This window comes from Cavia porcellus, unplaced genomic scaffold (genome assembly GCF_034190915.1).
Source record: "Cavia porcellus strain 051 isolate PalLab524CR breed Dunkin Hartley unplaced genomic scaffold, mCavPor4.1 scaffold_1, whole genome shotgun sequence".
In the NCBI taxonomy this organism is placed as follows: domain Eukaryota; kingdom Metazoa; phylum Chordata; class Mammalia; order Rodentia; family Caviidae; genus Cavia; species Cavia porcellus.
The window spans coordinates 178,049,657-178,071,913 of NW_026947484.1; the positions used below are offsets into that span (position 1 = coordinate 178,049,657).

The 22,257-nt window shown below is 38.1% G+C and overlaps 1 protein-coding gene across 1 annotated transcript in view; it reads left to right on the forward strand.

Moving 5' to 3' along the window:
* Positions 1-22,257, forward strand: part of Svep1 (sushi, von Willebrand factor type A, EGF and pentraxin domain containing 1) — a 176,936-nt gene that overhangs the window by 116,445 nt on the left and 38,234 nt on the right. The window contains exons 28-37 of the mRNA XM_063260974.1: positions 5,499-5,623; positions 6,619-6,742; positions 7,499-7,669; positions 8,606-8,779; positions 9,640-9,759; positions 12,438-12,614; positions 12,820-12,904; positions 13,491-13,682; positions 15,637-15,804; positions 21,434-22,106. Of these exons, the coding sequence (XP_063117044.1) occupies positions 5,499-5,623; positions 6,619-6,742; positions 7,499-7,669; positions 8,606-8,779; positions 9,640-9,759; positions 12,438-12,614; positions 12,820-12,904; positions 13,491-13,682; positions 15,637-15,804; positions 21,434-22,106 (2,009 nt within the window). The remainder of the gene's footprint in view (positions 1-5,498; positions 5,624-6,618; positions 6,743-7,498; positions 7,670-8,605; positions 8,780-9,639; positions 9,760-12,437; positions 12,615-12,819; positions 12,905-13,490; positions 13,683-15,636; positions 15,805-21,433; positions 22,107-22,257) is intronic.

Here is a 22,257-nt window from a genome sequence, read left to right on the forward strand (position 1 = left end):
TAATCCCAGCACTCTGGAAACTGAGGCAGGAAGATCATTGCAAGCTGAGACCAGCCTGGGATACAAAGTGAGCTCAAGGCCAGCCTGAACTGCATAGTGAGACCCTATCACCACAACACCAAAAAAATAAAAAACAAAAATACAAAAGGATTATGTAATAATATTTGCTCTGTGTAGATACATCTGTAGAAGAATATTGTTCTCCACTTTCCTCATTTGTTTCAAATATTAAAAATGATACCTGGAACACAGGTGAAACAAAAACAGTTCAAAAATTTTAAAAAGTAACATAGTCTAAAAGTAAGTTTTATAAGACTAGGATAAATATATGAATAAATATAGTATAAAAGGCCTAATACTCATGAAAATGTGATGATACTTTGCAAAGCCTCAAAACAGATCTTTATTTTATACATTTTAGAAATTTGATCGTGTGTATTATTTTTAGTACTAAGAAAACTTGGGGATCAAACTAAAGTTGGTTTTATTTGTAAATATAAAGAATACATACTGAGCACCTGCTAGCTGGGTCAGGCAACTGTGTGTGCACTGGAAGTCTAAGGATGAACAAAAACCGTGGGATTTCTGCTCCCTTCGTACACTCAGTGTGGTGGAGAAGTGCGGTACTAACTCGATAACCACACTCACTGATGTGGACTTTCAAACTGAGGTACACACCATGGAAGGGGAGCACGGTCCTGTAACTGATGAGCATTAGAACTAAGTGTTGGAGAGAACTAAGTGTTGCAGAATTCGCAAGAGTGACTGGGCACTGATGAATAAAGGAGACTGCTCCTGAGGAGAGAACTAAAAGAAGACTGGTATCTCTAGGATGCAACCGAATGACAAAACGGGGAGCATAAGGCTTGATGGCAGGCCATTGCTAACCCACGGAAAGCCTTGGAGTGCTGATAAAGAATTGAGGTTCATAGCTAAAATCAGTGAGAAGCTCCTGACAGGTTTTAACATGACTGGGGTAGATGGGGCAGGCAGGGGAGCTTCGTTAGGTATGGTCAGAATGCTTAGGCTGATCAGAATAAAGTGATAAAGCATATGTCAACAAATCCTAAACAACAAAGATGTCTTTAGCCAGTGGACAAACGGATTCTGTTGAAGGAAGATCTCCAAAGGTTAATTTCAGAACCATAAGAAGGATTTGCTATGCTTCTACTGGGAGGGAAACTTGGGGTAAATGAAAAAACAAAGGAAAAAGTACTCTTGCTTAACTCTAATGTAATGGAAGAGATGGATGAAACACAGATTTTGGGCTTGCATCCAAGAAGCAGTCCAGGCTGCAAGGCAGATTCTTCAGTTTGGAGGCTGGAGAAATGTCAGACTCAAAAGGAACCTCCAGCTATAAAGACAGAGACAGATACATTTTTGCTTGTTGTGAGAAGAGTCAACAAAGGAAACTCAGGAGCTTTATTGAATTTAGGTAATGAGAATGATTTGTAAAGACATAGATTGAGATTAATTTAGAAGAGAAGGGAAGGGAAACAGACAAACTAGAAATATTAGACATGTCATTGAAGGTAGGAATACTGTAAGATGTATGTAAAAGTTGCTTTAAAAAAGTATGATTACACAGGGAAATATTAAACATTTTAATGAAAGCACACTCAATAGATTTAAAACATCTCTCCTACCAACATTGGCCTCCTTTTAAAATATATTTGAACCAGAATCCAATATAAAAGCTCAGAACATCCTTGTAATGCCATTTGTTCCTAGTCATCTGTTTAATGCAAATAATACTTTTACCTAAATATACTCTGTGTTTTCATCATGATGACCACATGAGTTTGAAAGAGAACAGCTATTGTATTGCCACTTTAGAGGGAAGGAACAAGAGGGGCCCATGAAAGCTGAAATGAGTCTTTGAAATTGCATTCTAGAGTTTAATTCCTTTGACTCATGATGCTCTCTTCTCGTTACCCCTCAGCCCTCGTTCCTTAGGTAAGTAAGCATAGTGATACAGGTCCAGAAGCATAGCAGGTGTGGTATCACTGGAAACTCAAGCCCAAAGAGGTAGTGGGATCCTAGCAGCCGAGCATGGACATTCTCAGTGCTTCCTGTAGATACCATCTTACTGTTTCTTAGATTTTACACACTCTTTAGAACTCTCCTATCTCCTTCTGCACGATATTAACCGATCACTCATCAGGATTCAAACAGGAAACTCTTTCCTGATTCCTGCTCTTCTATCTTAGTCACTTTTTCACCCCTGGAACAAAACACCCAACACTCACAATTTAAAGGTGGAGAGGTTTGTTTTTAGCTCTTGGTTTTCAGAGGATTCAGTTCATAGGCTGTTGATTCCAAGGCAGAAAGGACATGCTGGAAGAGTCTGGTGGAGGAAAGCTGCTCTTGTCATGACAGCCAGAGAGGAGAGAAAAGGGAGGAGCGAGGGAGGGAGATATGACCTTCTAGGTCATGGCCCTAGTGACCTCCTTCCAACCAGGCCTCTCTGCCTAACAGCTAATTCCGGTATAGACTCATCAATGGGTTAAACCACTGATGAGTATTACATGCCCTCCACGATCCAGTTGCTTGTCAAACACATAAGTATTTGAGAGACCTGTTGGAACTAAATCATATCGCTTTCCTCACTGAGTCCTTTCTTTTATTCTTCTATCATCTGTTTACTTTGATGATTGTGGAAAGTACTTATGGAAATTGCAAAGTATTTATGTTCCAAAAATGTATATTTTCCCCTAAAATTCCCACCCCTACCCCATAAGGCAGTAAGACTTTCAGCTCTACGTTGACACCCAAGCCCAGTTCCTGCTGTCGTAGACATCAGGTCGTTGATAGCTTTCTGAGCATCTGCTGAGTTTAGCCTGTATCTTAGGGAATGGAGTGAAAGGGCTCTGTATGCAGAGGGGCTCTGTGTGAGGGGTGAAGGCTGGAAACTCCCTGTAGCTGTAACGCAGTGTTGAGTGGAAAAGGAAGAGATGATAGGGAAGAAGCTGAAATGCAGTGCAGACATAGGCTGAAATCAGAAGTCCCTCAATGAATGTGCACTTTCCCATCTTTAAGAAACTAAGAGACAATAAGATGTTTAAATAGAAAATGTTATCAGATGAAATGAGGTGGCAGTTTCTTTCTGCGTTTAATTTAGTGTGGGTTTTTTTTAACTTTCACTTCCCTGAGTGGTGAGATCACAGGTGATTTTTAGTTTTTTCTTTGTTCTTCTGTTATTTTCAAACTAGATACATATTTTTGGCATGGTTAAAAAGGAGTATTTATTGGTTTACAAAAAATTAAACCCTGATGGAAGAGTATAAAGTGGAGTAAAAAGACAGGAAGAAAAAAAAACAGAAAACTTTTACAGTAACCATCTAAAAGCCACAGTCGTCTGAGCACAGCAGGAAGGGTAGGTAGGATGGATTTCAGTGCATGATATTGTGGAGTTCCTGCTAGCAGCCTCAGGGGATCACTCAGTCTGCTTGGATTGTCCTTCAAAACACTCCATAGACTGAATGGCTTGATAACAGAGACTTACTTTCTCACTAATCTTATACCAATTTTATACCTCCTAAATAATCTCACCAATCTTAAACCTCCTAAATAGCCATCACATGGAGATAAGGCTTCGGCATATAAATGGGCTGGGGAGCACAATTCTGTCCATAGCAATGACTGATTTCAGTTTGTGTGGTCAGGTTTATGGACGAGTCTATGAGCTGAGACAAGAATTCTAGGAAAAGAGTTGATGTGAGAGGAAAAGATTATGTGTTTAGTTTAAGGTACTGAGACTGAAGTTCCTGTCAGAGTACAAGTCACAGAGATACATGTAAATAGAATATATTTTGGATCACTTCATATCAACTTGGCAGTTGTTTTTAGTGGCAATACAATTGGTAAGGTTTTAGCATACTGACACTTGTATGGAGTGCTGGCAGGTAAGAAAAGTCATTCAACCTTTCTGAGAGGCTGTTTAGAAATTTATATCAGAATATTTCGAGAAATTTGCTTGGAGCCATCAATTCCAGTACTAGAAATCAACCTAAAGCAAAAACCAAAGGCCTGAAGAAGTGTTTCTGTATCAGTCTGCTTGTCTCAAGTTATTTTAGTACCAAACTTAGAAGAAACTCTAGTACCATGTAATAAATGATTAATTAAGCAAATTATCATTTAATTAAGAAATCATGGCTGTGCATTCTTATGACATAGCAAAACCATTAGAATTCATAAAATAACATTTTTAAAAAGAAAACAAGATTGAAGCATTATATACAGTATGATCCTGAGCTGTGGTTTAAAATATTTTACACAATAATAATAATAATAATAATAATAATAATAATCTGAAAGGAAATGCATAAAACTATTAAAAGATTATTTGTTAGGAATTCCTTATAATTTGTTTTCCAAATTTTCTTTTGTGTATACTATTTTTTAACCTATTTTATTTTTAAAATACATGTTGGTAAATCACAGATAGAGGAGCAGAACAGTTTTAGCAAACCCAAGAAGAGAGAATTTTGTCTTGGAAGCCATTTGCCATCAATCTGGCTTCTGGTGAGAAACAGGTAGTACATAAAAGAGGGCAACTAAAGAGTGTTTAATAAATGATTATTTCCAAAAACGTGGGCATAGTAAAAAATAAAACTGTGTTAGCCAAAAACACATGATTAGCAACAGCAGAAAGTTGTGAGGGGTGAACCCAAAGTGACAGGCATAGGAGCCATTGCAAAGATTTAGACAAAGTAGTAGCAGAGGAGAGAAATCATCTAATGGAAAAAAATAAAATGGGAAGAGATGCCTCCACTCAGTGGTTTGCCTGGAAGGAAGGAATCCAGGAGATTAAACCTCTCTTGTCCACTTTCTCATCTCACACTGGTCATGCCATTGGCCAGCCACAAACTAAAGCCAGAGGACCAGAAGTTGGGCGGAGCAGCTCAAGGGGACATCTTTGAGACACAAAGCATAGAAAAGGGATAAGGCAGAGCTGATGGAGCAAACACAGACCACTCAGGACCGCCAGGAGGAACAGTTTAATGCAGTAAAATAGACGCATGCTACAGAGAGTCACGAGAGACAAATACTGCAGCTTCCACTGGCTTTGCCAAATAGGAGGTCCCTGGCAATTTAGAAGGCTCCCTGGAACTGACAATAGAAATTGCAGAATTAAGGCATACGTATGAAAGAAATGAACTGCAGCTCCTAGTAGGCTGCCACAGAGGGCAGTTTTCTAGAAGAAAGTGCAGTGGGACTTACCTATTTTGCTGGCATTAAATCTTGTGTCCACTATACATATTATATGCAGCTTTTACAGCTGACATTTATAAATCCAGTAGAAGAATCTAAATCTTTTTCAAATTGCTATATTAATTTGAGTGTGTATTGATAAAATGTGTGATAAAGTTACATAATTTAGCTTTTTAATAGCTTTCATTCATACATATATGCTGGTTGTACTTTCACTAGATTAGCGTTTTTAAGAATAACCATCAAGCCAATTTTCCTTCTTTTTCCCTCTCCTCTCTCTGTAGGTGGTGGTTCATTAGTTCTTGGGCAAGAGCAAGACAAAAAAGGAGAAGGATTCAGCCCAGCTGAGTCTTTTGTGGGCTCCATAAGTCAGCTCAACCTCTGGGACTATGTCCTGTCTCCACAGCAGGTCAATTGCATTTTCAGTGTATGACAGTAATGAGATACAAAGGTACAAACCTAGTAAAACTGTGAACAGCCTCATGATGACATATCTTCTTGTAAGCTCTTGGTTATCAGGATTTATCACTGGTATCATTAGGTGTGAAGGTCTAAATTAGAAGTTATTGCAGTTTTTAATAATCATCATTTTCTGGTTTTTTGCTAATATTTTGACATTTTATTAGAAAGGAATATTTTATAAAATCTTTGATTTCAGAACTGGAAAGAATCTTGAAAGTCTTCAAATTTCTCTGGCTGAACTTTCAGAAACTTAGGAGTCTTTCAAGGTCATCCATAGATACTGTCACAACAAATAAGTTAGTGATTTAAGCCAATTTGGAGTCAGGCAGCCCATGTTCAAATTCCACTTCTACCACAGATTCAGTTTTCCAGGATGATTGTGAGCATGTCACTTCATCTCTCTAAGTTTCAGTTTCTTATCAAAAAAGACAGAAAAGTGGATCTACACAGAGCAGAGTTCCGACGGGATCAAGCAAAACAGTGCACAAATTTGTGGTGGTGTTTGGCCCTAAGCAGGGCTTTGATAAATGTCACTCTTACAATTCTGGTGGCAACAACCTCTCTATATCTCAGTTTGCTCACTCTGTGTCAGAGGTCAAAGATATAGAATGGAGGGTCTTGAGACCTCTGAAACCCCTTAACAAATCTCAAACCCCTAACTTTGAAGCTCTATGCATAGGATTTCAAATTTTCATCAAAGAGTTTTTAAAAAAGAAAAGACAGAACAAAACCAATGAGTTTAATGAGAGAGAAAGTGATGAAGATCAGAACGAAAAAGAAAGAAAATTTTCCAGTTGCTTTTGAAATCATACCATGCAAAAGACTGTGTCCCTTCACCTCCAACCTTAGAACATTTCCAAATGTTTTAATAGGACCAAATAAAAGCATCTCATGTTGGCGGTAAAATAATACTTCTCTAAAGATATCTTTTGGTACTTTCAGGTGAAATCATTGGCTACTTCCTGCCCAGAAGAACTCAGTAAAGGAAATGTGTTAGCCTGGCCTGATTTCTTATCAGGAGTTGTGGGGAAAGTGAAGGTTGATTCCAAAAGCATATTCTGTTCTGGTGAGAATCTCCTTACATCATCTTCCCCATCTCTTGGCTGCCCCTTTTGTAGAAGAAATAATTCAAAATTCTCTAGTTGCCAAGTCATATGTGCCTATCAGTCTACTCCTTAACATTAATTCATATTTGCTTTATGGCCATCCAAAGAACTTCTTGACTACTGAAATATATTCTGTGTAATAAGGTACAGATTAATTGGAAAGAAAAATTAGACAGAGGTAAAATAGGCTTAGGCTGATATGGTAAGAGGAGGGATATAGTTTTTTTTAACTGTCTGCCAAAATCTCATCCTCCTATTTGACATAAGGTTATTCTTCTGGTTCTTTTTTTCCTAGTAACAGTCTGAAGAGCTGGTAAAACACAGAGAAAAGAAATGAACGTTGCCATACATACATTGTGTAGTCCAACTCTGGCTGACCAAAACTGTCTCCTAAAATTCAGTGTTTTTAAATGAATTTCTTAAAAGGTCTTAGATTTCATGGCTTTTGATAACTCCTCAGAACATTTTACTTTTATGAAATTTCATCTTTCTCTTTAAAACTAGTCAGCAGACTTTTATTGCAAGAGGGAAAATTGTTGACTCAAAAGATTTTTCTAGTAATTTTGCTCGTCTGTGATCGTAGTGTATGGGGAAATTGTTTTAGGCTCAGCAGAATGGGCGTCCCATGCTGGTGCAAAATAGGATTTGACACCTCAAGTTGCTGATACTGCTGCTGTGTTGCTGACAAGCTCTACGACTGTGTTCTCTGCCCTCAGAGTGCCCGCCTTTAGATGGGTCAGTACCTCATCTGCGAACTGCATCAGCAGATTTAAAGCCAGGCTCTAAAGTCACTCTCTTCTGCGACCCTGGCTTCCAGATGGTGGGAAATCCGGTGCAGCACTGCCTCAACCAAGGACAGTGGACACAGCCACTCCCTCGCTGTGAACGTGAGCTCCCTTCGTTGAAAGCACTTTGGTGGCTCTTGAAAAAATTTGGAACCATGGACACTTTTTGGAATGCTAGACAAAAGCTAAATACTTCCCAGTAGCAAAGAAAGGAGATACTCATTGGAGTCCTTCCTTTGTGCGAGGAAGTGTGTGGGGAGGTGGAAGATGAAGACAGAGACCCCGGTTGTGAGTGCTTCCAAAGTAGCATATGTGAGGGAAAGACAGGCTGGATAACCTGAAGGTCCTGAGAGACACGGGCCATTGCTGGCCCAGGGTGTGCGGAGGAGAAGGAGAGGTCTCTTGAGCTGAGTAGATTCTTTCACTCATTTAACTGACAATCTTTAAAGTACCTATTGGGTGCCAGGCAATGATCTACTTTCTGAAAATACAAACATTGGTACAGAAGTTTCTGTTCTTATGGTCTTTACATTTCTGGTAAGAGGGCCAGAAAAGTAAGCACATATATTATTATTTTTTATAGTAAATAATAATAGGGCTAGACAAATAAATCATAGGCAAATACAAAGTGAAGGGGTTGAGTGGAACCAAGACTACCATTCTAAGTCAAGAATCGTCCCTCATATAGCATGTGTTTATGTGTTTCTCATCTATCTCCCTCACTATGGAGCAAACTCCAGAAGGTGGAGTTTTGTCTGGTTCACTGCCATACCCCCAACCCCAAGATGGTATCTAATGACTAGTAGAACCCTGTATACAAATGGATTGCACACTGACCAAGAGCCAGTCGGTGTGCCCTGTGCTGAGGCTGCACACGTGCTCTAACCTGTGCGGTTCCTACAGCAGTCTCAACCCCGCGTTTGTGTACAGTGAAAGCTCCTTGCTGAACTGGATGGCACGGAGGTAGTTTAATGTGAATAAGATTTCCTCTGAGTGTTCTGCTTCTAATTAGTTGTGCCCTTCCTGGTCACATTTCAGGCATTAGCTGTGGGGTGCCTCCCCCCTTGGAGAATGGCTTTTATTCAGCCGAAGATGTCCATGCAGGCAGCACAGTGACCTACCAGTGTAACAATGGCTACTATTTGTTGGGTGACTCCAGAATGTTCTGTACAGACAATGGGAACTGGAATGGCATTTCACCATCGTGCCTGGGTGAGATAAATATTGGCAATTACTGTGTGGGTTTATTGTAGCTCTTTGGGAAACGACTACTATAAATTCCTGTGGCTCTTTGGCATTCCTGTGTTAACTCCATCTCTTCCCAGTAAATTCCAGGCAAGCCACAATGGCAAAGCGACTGTCCCTAGAGATGCCACAAATGTTTTATATTCTATCAGGCTCAATATTAAGACTATCTTGATTGACATGTTTTGAAATTTTGTAGGTTTTTTTTCCTTCTTGTTCTTCTTTTTCCTTCTTTTTATCCTTGAATTTGAAAAAATGGATTTGAACAAAAAAGACTAACTCTAACTATTGCTCTTCTTCATTGTCCACCTATAAACTAAAAAAATGTCTTTTCTTGTGTATCTGCAATATAATCATGACATTTAAACTTTATAAAAATTTATAGTGTAATATATTAAGGGATAATGATTTAAAACTAAAAACAAATGTTTGATACAAAAAGAATGATTGAACTAGAATATTTAATAATTTTTTATTTTAAAGGCAGTAAACAAAACAGAACAAAGCAGAGCGGAGTAAAACAATGCAAATAACACAGGATTTTAGAAAAAGCAGGAAATCAACAGTGGCTACCATAATGTCTCTTGCTTTCTTCAAACTAGCTGTCCAAACCTTTATACATATTGAAATCAAATAATTGAAAACAGACTAAGACCAATCAAAACTAAGAATAAAAGCTTTATTGGATTTTGAGTCCAAATGATAGGAAATCATCAATGGCTACCATGATGTCTCTGAGCTAGAATATTTATATAAAAGCAAAAACAAATATTTTATGCCTGAGAAAACTGAACCACTTGAATATTTGTAAGCTGTCTTTGTTTCAGACGTTGATGAATGTGCAGTCGGATCGGACTGTAGTGAGCATGCTTCTTGCCTGAACACAAATGGATCCTACGTATGCTCGTGCATCCCACCATACACAGGAGATGGTAAAAAATGTGCAGGTAACCAATATATGCATACTTGGAAACTCCTATTTCAACTTCTTACTAGAGTATACATTTTGAAGGCAATAGTTTTAAACTCAAGGGGCATACAGTTAGATGAGAAGACAAACATCTTTTAAAGGCACATAAGTAACAACTAAGAATACTTTAAATTAGCACTGCTTCTCCCAATGTTTGTTTCTGAAATACAAAACTGAGAGCCAGCTGCCTTGCCAGGATACTGAAGGAATGTCTCTGCAGCATGGATTTAGAATCATAATCAGTAGCTTCTCTGCCTCCATCAGAGCCAAGGAAATTCTTTAACATATCTTCATTGTTAATCCTCCCTCTGCTTCTGTCTTACAACTATACTACTGAAGAACGTAGACATTTTGCTGTACTATGTCTCTGAATCTTGCAATAATTTTGATAATACTGGCCTATTTCTCAAAACCACTGTTGTATTTCTACATATATCATGAGGAGTAACTGCCAGAAACCAATAAATTAGACAGTAAAGTGGAACTTAAAATAATGGCTAAGTCATCTGGCTATCGGTCCCCAAGGTAAAGTGCTGTCATTTAGGACAGAGAAAAAAATCTCAGGAATTGTACACGATGTGGAGATCATGTTTCCTACTGTAAAACACCTGGAGGGGGAGGTCCAGGGAGAGAGGGAAGAAGGGAAAGAGCCAGAAACACAGAGAGAAAGAAAGAGATGGAAAATCTCTGTGTTATTTACAAACAAATTATGAAGCTTCTGTAAGGAAATGCCTGATTTATCTACACTTCTTCTTTTTAAAAGATGAAGAAAATTAAATAAAATTAAAAATATAGGAACTTTGAAAAACCATTCCTGTTCAAAAAGGAAATCCTGAAGCCTCAGAATACGACAATACAAATGACAACACAGGAACAAGAATAAAAATCTCAAGAGACTGTGTATAATAACAGAAAGACATCACTTCTTTTTAAAAAAAGTTTATATATCAAGTCATGAAGACAAAAGATAGTAAGATTGAAACAGGAAAGAAGGACAAACATTACGGAAAGAAAAGCAAATACGTTAGATTGTGAGCTTTGAAATGCAGCTACCACTGGGTTTAGCCTAAATAGATATTCCAAATTTGAGTTCAAATTGCACACAACTGTTGTAGTTTCTTACTGAGTCTGGGCTGGGCATGGTGGCACACGCCTATAATCCCAGTACTCAGGGGGCTAAAGCAGAGGGGTCACTGAGTTCAAGGCCAGCCTGGGCTACATAGTGAGTTCAAGGGCAGGCTAAACTATGAAGCAAGACATTGTCTCAACCCCCCCCCAAAAGAGGCAATTTATTATTGAAACATAAGATAAATAATGTAACAAACATGAATTAGCAGTTCTGTTAGCAGAGATAGATGTTTGGGAATGGTAAGGAGATGTAGGAGGTTGGCATAGTAGATGTGTTAATGACGTACTTGGAGTATACGTTTAATCTATATGTATATACAGTGAAATAAAATGTAAGTCGATGAACATCCTCAAATGTTTATAAGTCACACAGCTTCCTTGAGGTAATATGAGAATTACAAACACAGAAGAAAAAATTGAGGTCATCTGTTATCTCACCACTGAGAAATACTATCAGAAATAAGAGATAATAGCTTTCTTTTTATGCTCTTTATTTCTCCTTTCTATAAACAGTTCTTTATTTTTAGCTATTTCATATAACATTATATCAGGTGTTTTATGTCATAAAAGCTTGAGAACAAGATTTTAATTCCTGTTTTATAATCCATTATGTAGATTTCCCATAATTAACTTCTCCATATGTTAACAGTAGATGATATCCACTGTGGAAATAGTTCAGTAAGCATCTGTGAGCATAAATCCTTGTTCTTACTTCTTTTCAATTAAGTCTTATAGTCTTATACTCTTTCCAGTTCATTCTGATGGTCATATTTACCTTTCCAGACTGTTAAAAAATTTAGGCCGTGGAGCCCAAGTCACCTAGAGAAGGACTGAGTCACTATCTATTCCCTTTTCAGAATTGTAACCGCTCCTGTTGATCAAACATTGCTTCAACCATTTCACTTATCTCTCCGGGTGACTGACCCCCAGTTTGTACACAGGAAAGTCTTAGGGTCCACAGACTATTTGAAAGAGATGCTAAGAACTTCCTGGAGCCTATTATATATCTCATACCACCTGAGACCAACTCGTTTGCTCTTCCGAAACAGGATGTGAGGTTGGGGTGGGGCAGGAGGAGTAAAGGACTTCTTGCCACACTCTTCCACCATCACTGCCCCCCCAATTTAAAAAAGAAAAAAAAAACTACATTTTGGCCACATAAGTCTTGCATATTTTATTAGTTACTACTGTTTAAATGCCTATTAAATTTATTTTCTGAACTGCATGTAATGTTACACACCTATAACCCCAGCACTCTGGGAGGTACAGGCAGGAGGCTCACAAGCTCAAACCCAGCCTGGGCAATTTAGAAACTTAGTGAGACCCTGTTACAATATAAAGAAAAATTTAAAAGGCTGAGGATGTAGCTCGGTTCAAAGGCCCTTGGTCTTTATTCATCTCCCCTCAAAAACTTTACTCTCAGGATTTTCATGGGTACCTTAATTACACTGAAGTTCTTTTACTATGAGACTTTTCATGGTTGTGTGAAAATCACTTACTATTCCACAAAAATTTCTTTGTTTTAAGAACCTATAAAATGTAAGATTCCAGAAAATCCAGAAAATGGCTACTCTTCCGGTGAGATATACACAGTAGGCGCTGAGGTTACGTTTTCATGTGAGGAAGGATACCAACTGATGGGAGTAACCAAAATCACCTGCTTGATGTCTGGAGAGTGGAGTCACCTAAGGCCACATTGTGAAGGTATATTATGTTAACTTCCATGTTACTGTGTTTGGCAATTCTTGAAAAGTAGATGGCAAATGCTACTTATATCAACTTTCTTTGTTTTGAAACCAGATACTACACTTGTTTAAACATGACAGATGAAAAGCTGGGTTGTCTTTTGAGCATTTAAGGGCTTTTGCATACACATGCTTAGAAAAGTCGTGGGTTTCTCTCCTCTCAGCTGTTTCCTGTGGTGCACCAGCTATTCCAGAAAATGGCGGCATTGACGGATCAGCATTTACTTATGGCAGTAAAGTGACATACAGGTCAGTCGGTGCCTAAAATTAAAACTACGTTGCAGAAGTTGTTGATGACACATCATTAGTGGTATAACATTGGGAGAAACAATCTCAGAGGGTGTTTTTAAATTCATATGGAATTAATTGAATGAAATGTAGTAGAAGTCTAATCCAAAAATTTAATGGCAGTCGTAGCTAGAATTTCAGGACCTATCATTGTCACCGCATTCCCTTGATTCATCCTGAGGTTGGGTGTGAAAGAGGAAGCCACCCATCATTAATGATTACTGATTCCCAGCCTGATCACTCAGGGACTAGACTAGTCCACACCACTATCAAAGCAGGAATTTTCTGTTTACAACTACTAATCCATCACATGAATAAAAGACAAGCCAAATTTTTAAATCTGTCCTCTCTTTATTACTAAGCAAGGTTCCTGTGGGGGAAGATGTACATATTCAACCTTGAAATAAAATTTGAAGCATTGTTTCAGTAAGAAAAAAGAAAAATGTTCCAATATATATGTTATCGATATTTTAGAGGTTTAAAGTATAGATAAAGTTATTCAAAACAAAGCAAATTATACTCTGAAACTCTCTTTTATCTCCTTCAGGTGTAATAAGGGCTATACTTTGGCTGGTGATAAAGAAACATCTTGTCTTGCTAGTGGTTCTTGGAGTCATTCTTCCCCTGTGTGTGAATTAGTGAAGTGTTCTAGCCCTGAAAGCATAAACAATGGAAACTATGTTTTAAGTGGGCTCACCTTCCTCTCTACTGCATTATATTCATGTGAGAGTGGATACAGGTAAAGTGTGTAGCTCCTGACCCAGCTGCTTACACTATCTTCTTGCTTGTTTCTATTCTGCAGGATTCATTTATATGTAACCAGCTGACCTTGAGAACAAGTTTATAAGTGTAAGGATATTCACAAATTTGTGTGCATCCAAGGGTAATTTATTACATATACCCAAGAAAATATTCAGCCTGTGACTCTGTGGGTCCCTGCAGGGCAACTACTTAAGCATTCAGATTTTAAACATGAAAGCAAAAATTGTTTGTGAAACACACAAAATAATTTTGTGATGGACTTTTTAAATAAATAGCTTACCAAGTTTATGCTCGTCGTTGCATAGGATTGCATTTATAAAAGCATATGAAAGCAGACTGGTGATATTCACCTGCAATCCCAGCACCCTGGGAGGCTGACGCAGGAGGATCTCAAAGTTTGAGCTCAGTTTGGATAACTTAGTGACTTTGCAAGACTGTCAAAATACAAAATAAGATGCTGAGAGTGTAGCTCTCTGCTGGGTTCAATATCCAGTACAGGAAAAAAAAAAGTGTATGTCAAGGTAAGGGTCTAGGTTCTCAATAGTGTAAGAGATTATATTTTTTTTGTTTTGCCAATTTTTTATCACATATTAGTTGTACAGTTTAATGGGCTCTGTTTTGGCAGACTTAAACATTCATATAGTGTATTTTTATCCTTTTCATCCTCTCATTGCACCTTTGCCCCCTAATTTCACACTGTGGAAGGCTTCTATGTGTAAAATACATTTTGATTATGTACATTTCCCTGTCACCCTAGTACCCCCCACCTCCTCTTATTCATTTTCCCTTCCTTTTGTCCAGTAGTCTTTATTCTACTTTATGCCATCTTCTCTAGATTCTGCATATTAGGAGAAACATGCAATATTGGTTATTCTGCATATGACTTTTCTCTCTCAACATTTCCACATTCATCCATCTTCCCACAGATGATAAAATTTTGTTCTTTTAGTGACTGGTTAATACTCCATTGTGTATTTATATCATCATTTCTTTGTCTATTCATCTGCTGATGGGTACCTACACTGCTTCCGTATCTCGATTATTGTGACATATACCACAATAAATATGGTATGCATATTTAAATGCCCTAGAGTGTGCTGACTTTAATCTCTTTGGGTGTAGGAGTGGTATCACTGGATCGAATGGTGTATCTACCTTTAGTTTTTTGAGGAACCTCCATGCTGACTCTCCTACTGGCTGTCCTAAGTTACATTTCCACCAGGAGTATAGGAAGGTTCCTCCCCCGCCCCATCCTTACTGCATTTATTGTTTTTGCAGACTTGTGAGATGCAATCTCAGTGTAGTTTTGATCTGCATTTCCCTAATAACTAAAGGTGTTGAACATTTTAAGAAGGTGGTCAATGGTGTCTGAAGCTAAACAGATTGAGTGAATAGAAAGTAGAGTGACTAGTACAGCCAGTTATAGTCATGTTGGGGAACAAAGTGGGCTAAGCCATGACATAGGGTTGCAAAGTTCAGGAAATCACAGAAGACCAGAGGTCAGAATCACAGCAACATAACTTAAATGCCCAGTCTGATAGCAGGGGTGACGCCCTTTGACGCCACTTACTCTAATTACCTGTCTACACAGATAGGTGTCTGCCAGCCAGGTCCTAATCAGCTTATTATCCATTCTCTAATCTGCTGTTCTCAAGGTCTGAAGTACCTTACACCACTACCAGCAAGCATATTAAATTTTATTTTACATGAAGTGGATGTTGTTTTAACCTGTTAATTGTTCAAAATGATACATAGCCTGTTCGGATTTCCCCTTTTGTACAAAGCAATAAAATGTGAAGAAATGTTTTTATGAGCTAAAATTTTTCTAGTAAATGTGCTTTATAGTCTTCCCAGTCCTCCTATTTTATCTCCATAGAGTAAACCACGCCCCAGTGAAAGCGTGACACTGTGTCCTTCCTTGTTCCCTACAGCTTACAAGGCCCTTCCTTCATTGAATGCACAGCTTCCGGCAGCTGGGACAGGGCACCACCTACCTGTCACCTTGTCTCCTGTGGAGAGCCACCTACCATCAAAGATGCTGTCATCACCGGAAGTAACTTCACTTTTGGGAGCACTGTCACCTACACATGCAAAGAAGGGTAAGTCAAGCCTATAAGAAAAGAAGCCCTGAGAGTCAAAGAAAGGGACACTTTCTGGCAGTGGAGATGGCCTCCACTGTACACAAAATTAAATTTCCTGGCAGCCAAAGCCACAAAGAGTTTTATGCTATTATTTTCTGACAGCATAGAGGGAACCTGTTTCCCTATATAAGCAACATTTTCCTGGAATTCATTAATCTTATTAAATTCAATAGCACGCATTAGACAGTGCAGTGAATAATATCTTTGTACTTTTATCAAAGATGCAAACAAAGCATTTAAATAGGTAGTTGTATATTTATCTTCTTCCAAATCAAAGGCAAGATTTTAAATCACAACATAAAGATGATACATCTTCCAGGAAAAAAAATTAAAGATGAAGTTAAGGCTTTTGCTTTACTAATGATCCTATTTTATTCTGATATAATATTTGGAAAAACAGGAAGCAGATTACAAAGTACTTTCACATTCTTGTTTGATCTCATTTCAAGATATCATTTGATCTTGGGCAGAGTTTGGAAGTGAGACACAGAGGACAGAGCTCCCTCTGGGATGATCTGCTCAGGACTTCTAGGCAGCCTAGAGGAATAGAATTCCTTGTTATCTGATTTGCCTTTCATTGTTTTGTTTCTTTTTTCATGCTTCCTTATTTAATGTTTTCAACATCAGTAGTGCTTCCCACTCTTAATTGACTGCAGTTGCCTGTCAAACATTTGGAAACAACAGTAGAGAGAGGTTTCTGTCCTCTGAATTTGTATGTCAGCAGCGCCCTTCACTGTGTGACCTTGAGGATATGGTGTGCCCTCTGTGTGCATGGGTTGTCCTCATACACAAAACTAATTCATTAAATATTTATGGATAGTGTAACAAAACAAACTATATAGTGTACAGCTTCTCCAAGGAAAAGACCTCAGCAAATCAACAAACTTGCCCATTTTATGATGATTGGGGCACAGATGAGGAGCCAGTTTCTGGGGTTTCTGGAAGTCACTTTGCTCACACAGACCACCCCACTAACACACTATTGCCAGCAGATGGCGACAATGCATTATTGCAAATAGAGCATGAGAGAAATATTTGCATAAATGGTATCCGAAATCACAAATCTTTTACAATTATTTTTAATTGATGCAAAATATAAAAGTGTACATATTCATGGAGTATCCTGTGATGTTTCAATACATGTATATGTTGCATAATGGTTATAGCAGGTCCAACATATTTACCTCCTTAAATGTTTATTGTTTCTCTCTGGTGAAAATACTCAAAATCCTTTCCTCTAGCTTTTTAAAGTGCAAAACACATTGTAGTTATCTGCAGACATACTTCTTTTTTTAAATTTAGGTTTATTGGTTCAATTTATGTATATGTAATGACCACATCCATTATAGGGAGTTAGTATCTGTACATGCTATACCTTGCTTCCTCTTTTCTTCATTTTTACAGTTGGCATCTCTCCTTTTCAAACTCCTCTCCCCTCCCCATTCACAAAGTTTGGTTTTGATATTATCCCTCTTTTCTCTTTTTTTCTTTCACTTCTTCCCTTTCCCTTCCCCCTCCATTTCTTTTCCTTTCAAACAACTTCTTCCTGTTCTACAGTATCTATTTCATATCTATGGTCTTATTCATATTTTCAGTTTCTCACAGCAGAGTGATAATGCAATATTTATATGTGTGTCTGATTTATTTCACTTATGATTATGGTCTCAAGGTCCACCCATTTAGCTATGAAATCTCAATTTTATCTTTCTTTATGGCTGTGTAATACTTCCTACTTCATCTAACTATAGCTTAGTATCCAATGACCAACTTCTCCCCGTCTCCCCCCACTCCCCTCCTTCTGATGTCTAGTGACATCGCTCTGCTTTAATGTTTCACTAGGATAGGATTAACCATGTATTTATTGCCATTCATCTTGTTTAGGAATCATTGTACATATAAGAATGCATGTCGTTTACCGTTTTTAGAATATTTTCAGTCATTTTCAATGCAGATATTTCCTCTTCCTCATTTTTTCCCTCACCTTCTAGATATCTTCTTGTGCGCTATTCTATTTTTATTTTTTGTCTTTGTTAATGTCACATTTCCCATCTGTTTATTAATTTGTATAACATTGGAGTGATTCCCTCATTTATATCTTCAAGATCACCAGTTTTCTAATATCTGTAATATGCTTTTGAATGTTTCCAATATTTTTGTAAAATTTTGTTTTATTTATTTTTATTTGTAGAATTTCCACTTGTTTTCTTTTCAAATAGTGCTTCTTTTTTATACCCTCTTATTTTTTAATAAAATTTTGAATTGTGTACCTTTATTTCAACTTGTCTCACAATGTTTTAGATTTTTTGAGTATTTTCTTCTATTATTCGTTGGGGTTCTAATCTTACAGTTTGTTTTTCTTGCTGGCCTATTCATAATAGAAAACGTGATTGTGTATGTTTTGTAATTTCAAATTGTATCTTTATAGCAAGCAAGGCTTGTTTTATGTATGACAATCCCAAGACCTATGTTTTTGGTCAGGTGCCTCAAGAGTATCACTCGCCAGGAACCTAATTTTACACTAATTGATCAGTTTGAAGGTTTCCCATATGAAATGAGCAGTAAAAGTTTTAATCTCAAATCTGAATGATTTATAAATTTATAGATTGATACATTGATATCTAGTGGGGACATTTTTTTACCTGGAGACCCTGAAAACACAGAAACAAGCCTGTGATAGAAATTTACTAGTTCATTCTTTCATGGGATGTTCTTCCAGGAAATAGACTGTAGCCAGAGACTCAGCTTATATTACTTTATGGAACCTCAAGGTTGTGTAATATATCCTCTGTGCTTTCTGTCCTTGTCTAATCCCAGGTCAGTCATAGCTTTCGTTCATGGGCTCCCTCTTCCGGCTTCAGTTTCCTTCTCACGTCTGGAACATGGAGATTTCTTTTCATCAGCTCATCTATGAAGCTAAAGTCATGTTTGTTATTCCAATAAGCATTATATAGGGAGAGCTTTCAGACTATGCTACAGCCTGTAGTAGGAGTTTTGTCTTCTTTTACTCCATTTCTGTTTCTTCCACCAACGGGCTGATTAGTATGGCATTACTGTGTTCAAGTTATGATTTCTGAAAAGTGTAGCCTGTCTTGATTTCTCCTTCCACCTCCTAAAATATTATTGACCTGTGAGTTCGGGTTTATTTCTCACCCTGTCTTTCTCAATACTGTCTTCTCTCTGCCCTACACACAGTGTGAGCCCCCCGACCTGTTTATTACTTGCACCTGTATGCATTCACACTGATTTTCGCTTTTATACTGGTGGTCCTTTGCATCGACCTTTCCTTGAATTACAGGAGCAAGGCCCAGGCTCAAGTTTAGAATGAAAAGGCAGAGACTTCAGGACACCAGAGTAGCATGATGCTGACAGAACAAGAGAGAAACAAGAAGTGTTGCTTCTTCAACCTGCCCTCAACTTGGCTTTCCAAATTCATCTTTTATCAAAAATTTATCTTTTCTAAATTTTTTAGAGCCATCAAATATTAAGGTTTTCCAGTTATTTAAGCAAATATACAAGTAGTCATTTGCTTCCCACTTTCCTTCTGATCTTTAGCTTTATAATCCTCTGCGTGAGTCTTAGAAGAATGGAGAGGTTTATTAATAAAAAAATTAATCTTTTTTTCTTTTAGTTCTTCTCAAAGTCCCAAATGCATTTATTGGATATGTTAAGATAAAAGTTTTGATTGTTGTTGTTAATTGAAAACAAGATTATTTACTGATGTAATTGTTCTTACTAAGTTACAATTGTGTAATGAACTGTTCTTATCTTTTAGAAAAAGTGCTATTATTTCACTTGGGACATTTCCCATTAACCTTAATGGACCATGCTCATTAGTACTCTTCCACTTAGTGTATGAATTAAGTCCTTGAAATTTGCATCGGAAAATTACTCTGCCCATTTTCAAAAGGTTTTTTGGCTAGTGCTCCAGAAACATGAAAATGTATCCCAATCAGGGTATCCTCAAGTCCCAAATGGATCACTATGACCAGGCCATTCTTCCTTGGATTTACAGGGTAAAAAATTTGTTTTATAATATACGTGGCCTGATTTTAAACAGAAATCTGCAAGAGTGTCCCGAATGCCTCTTGAATGAGAAAACAGAACATAGCACAGATTTTAATATTCCTTCATTTTAGATTAGATTTTTACCAATTCCAATTTTTCTTACTTTAGTAGCCAGCATTTATGGGCATATTTCAGCACTTATACATAATTTTGTCATTCATTCCCTAAGTGATTCTTGATAAAATAAATAGGTGAAATACGTGCCTTGTAAATCTTAACACAGATTTCTAACATAAGGAAATTGTACATCAATTTGATCATAGACTAATCATAGCGCTATGTAGAAATAGCTGATGACTGATTCCTCTTTTGTGTCATTTGGGAAATAAGTCTTTCATTAGCATCTTAAAAGACTAACTGATGTATACTTATTTTTAGTAAACCTCTGCCCTGTTCTTCATGGGATACATTTTCTAGTTATTCACACTTGTAGCACTCAGGACATTAGAAAGGCTTTGGGGAATCGAGGTGAGGAACAGAGACCAAATATGTATTTCTTATGCTGTCCACAGTTAATCTCTGCCTGTCACATCCACACCCATTACACATTGCTAGTTTTTGCCTCTCACTTTTCCAAGTGTTTATAAGCTGCTCTTACCTGTAAGTTCCCAGTATGCTCCAGCTGTAGCCTCTCCCATTCATCTGCCCTGAATGACTCCTGTCTGCCTCCTTTTCAGTCACCCTTCTGTGAGTCAACCACTGTGGTTGTGAAGGGGGCCTACAACACTGTGGATGTGAAGGTCTGGTAGGGGGGTGAGGAGCACAGGTGCACGCAAGTAAGTGCGGTGTCATCGCATCTGTGCGCGAAAGATGTGGCCGTGGCACATCACAGGCCCTTAAGAGTTAGTTAACAATAACTGAGTATTAACTGTAAGCCACAAAGAAAAACCAAGTTCTTAAGTCAGATGAAGCAATATTGTAGGTTCTAAGAAATTTTTGGTAATATTGAAACTGTATTCTTTAAATTCATTTATTCAAAAAGTGTGACTTTTGTTTTAGACAGGCTATGCAGAGTTATGTAGTTCGCACTGGCCTTGAACCCACTATGTAGCCAAGGCCTGCCTCAAACTCGTGACAATCCTCCTGTCTCAGCCTACTGAGTGCTAGGATTACAGGCATGTACCACTACACCTGGCTATAAATATGGTTTTTGGAGTTTGTTTCAAAGACTAGTACTAAAACAAACAGACTAAAACCACCTGAGAACAGATCAATTTTCAATTTTAAATTCAGTGAAATAGAAACATAGCTTACCTCTCATTTTTATTTTAAAAATATGTAAATAGTAAAAAGTATACATTTCTCTTTCTGAATGCACACTAATATTCACATCAAGATGTATTTACATATCTCAAAAGAAGGTTATTTGATCAACAGGCTTTATATTGGTACAGTAAGAATTATTTCAAAGAACATAGAATAAATTCAATGTTGGGAAGATAAAAAGTAAAATCAGAAGAAAATGTCATTTTTTTCTCAAATATTATGCTTAATTATTGCTCCTTTACTCTGCATCTCACAGCTATACCCTTGCTGGCCCAGATACTATTGAGTGCCTGGCCAATGGCCAGTGGAGTGGAAGTAGCCAGCAGTGTCTGGCTGTCTCCTGCGATGAACCCCCCAACGTGGACCACGCCTCCCCAGAGACAGCTCATCGGCTCTTTGGCGACATTGCATTCTACTACTGCTCAGATGGCTATAGCCTGGCGGACAATTCCCAGCTCCTCTGCAATGCCCAGGGGAAGTGGGTGCCCCCAGAGGGTCAGACCATGCCTCGTTGTATAGCTCATTTCTGTGAAAAACCCCCATCTGTTTCCTATGGCATCTTGGAATCTGTGAGCAAAGCAAAATTTGCAGCTGGCTCAGTCGTGAGCTTCAAGTGCATGGAAGGTTTTGTGCTGAACACCTCAGCAAAGATTGAATGTGTGAGGGGTGGGCAGTGGACCCCTTCGCCCCTGTCCATCCAGTGCATCCCTGTGCGGTGTGGAGAGCCACCGAGTATCCTGAATGGCTACGCAAGCGGTTCCAACTACAGTTTTGGAGCCATGGTAGCTTATAGCTGTCACAAAGGCTTCTTTATCAAAGGAGAGAAGAAGACCACCTGTGAAGCCACAGGGCGCTGGAGCAGCCCCATACCCACGTGCCACCCTGTATCTTGCAGTGAACCACCCAAGATTGAGAACGGCTTCCTGGAGGTAAGAGATTGGAAGTAAAAGACAGCTTTGGTCCTTAGAGAGGCACCACTGTGGCTCACCCTAGGATTTTGAAGCAGGTGCTTCAGATTAACTGTTGAAAACATTAAGAAGCTCAGATATATAGGTGGTGAAAATTGGAAAAAAATTGAGG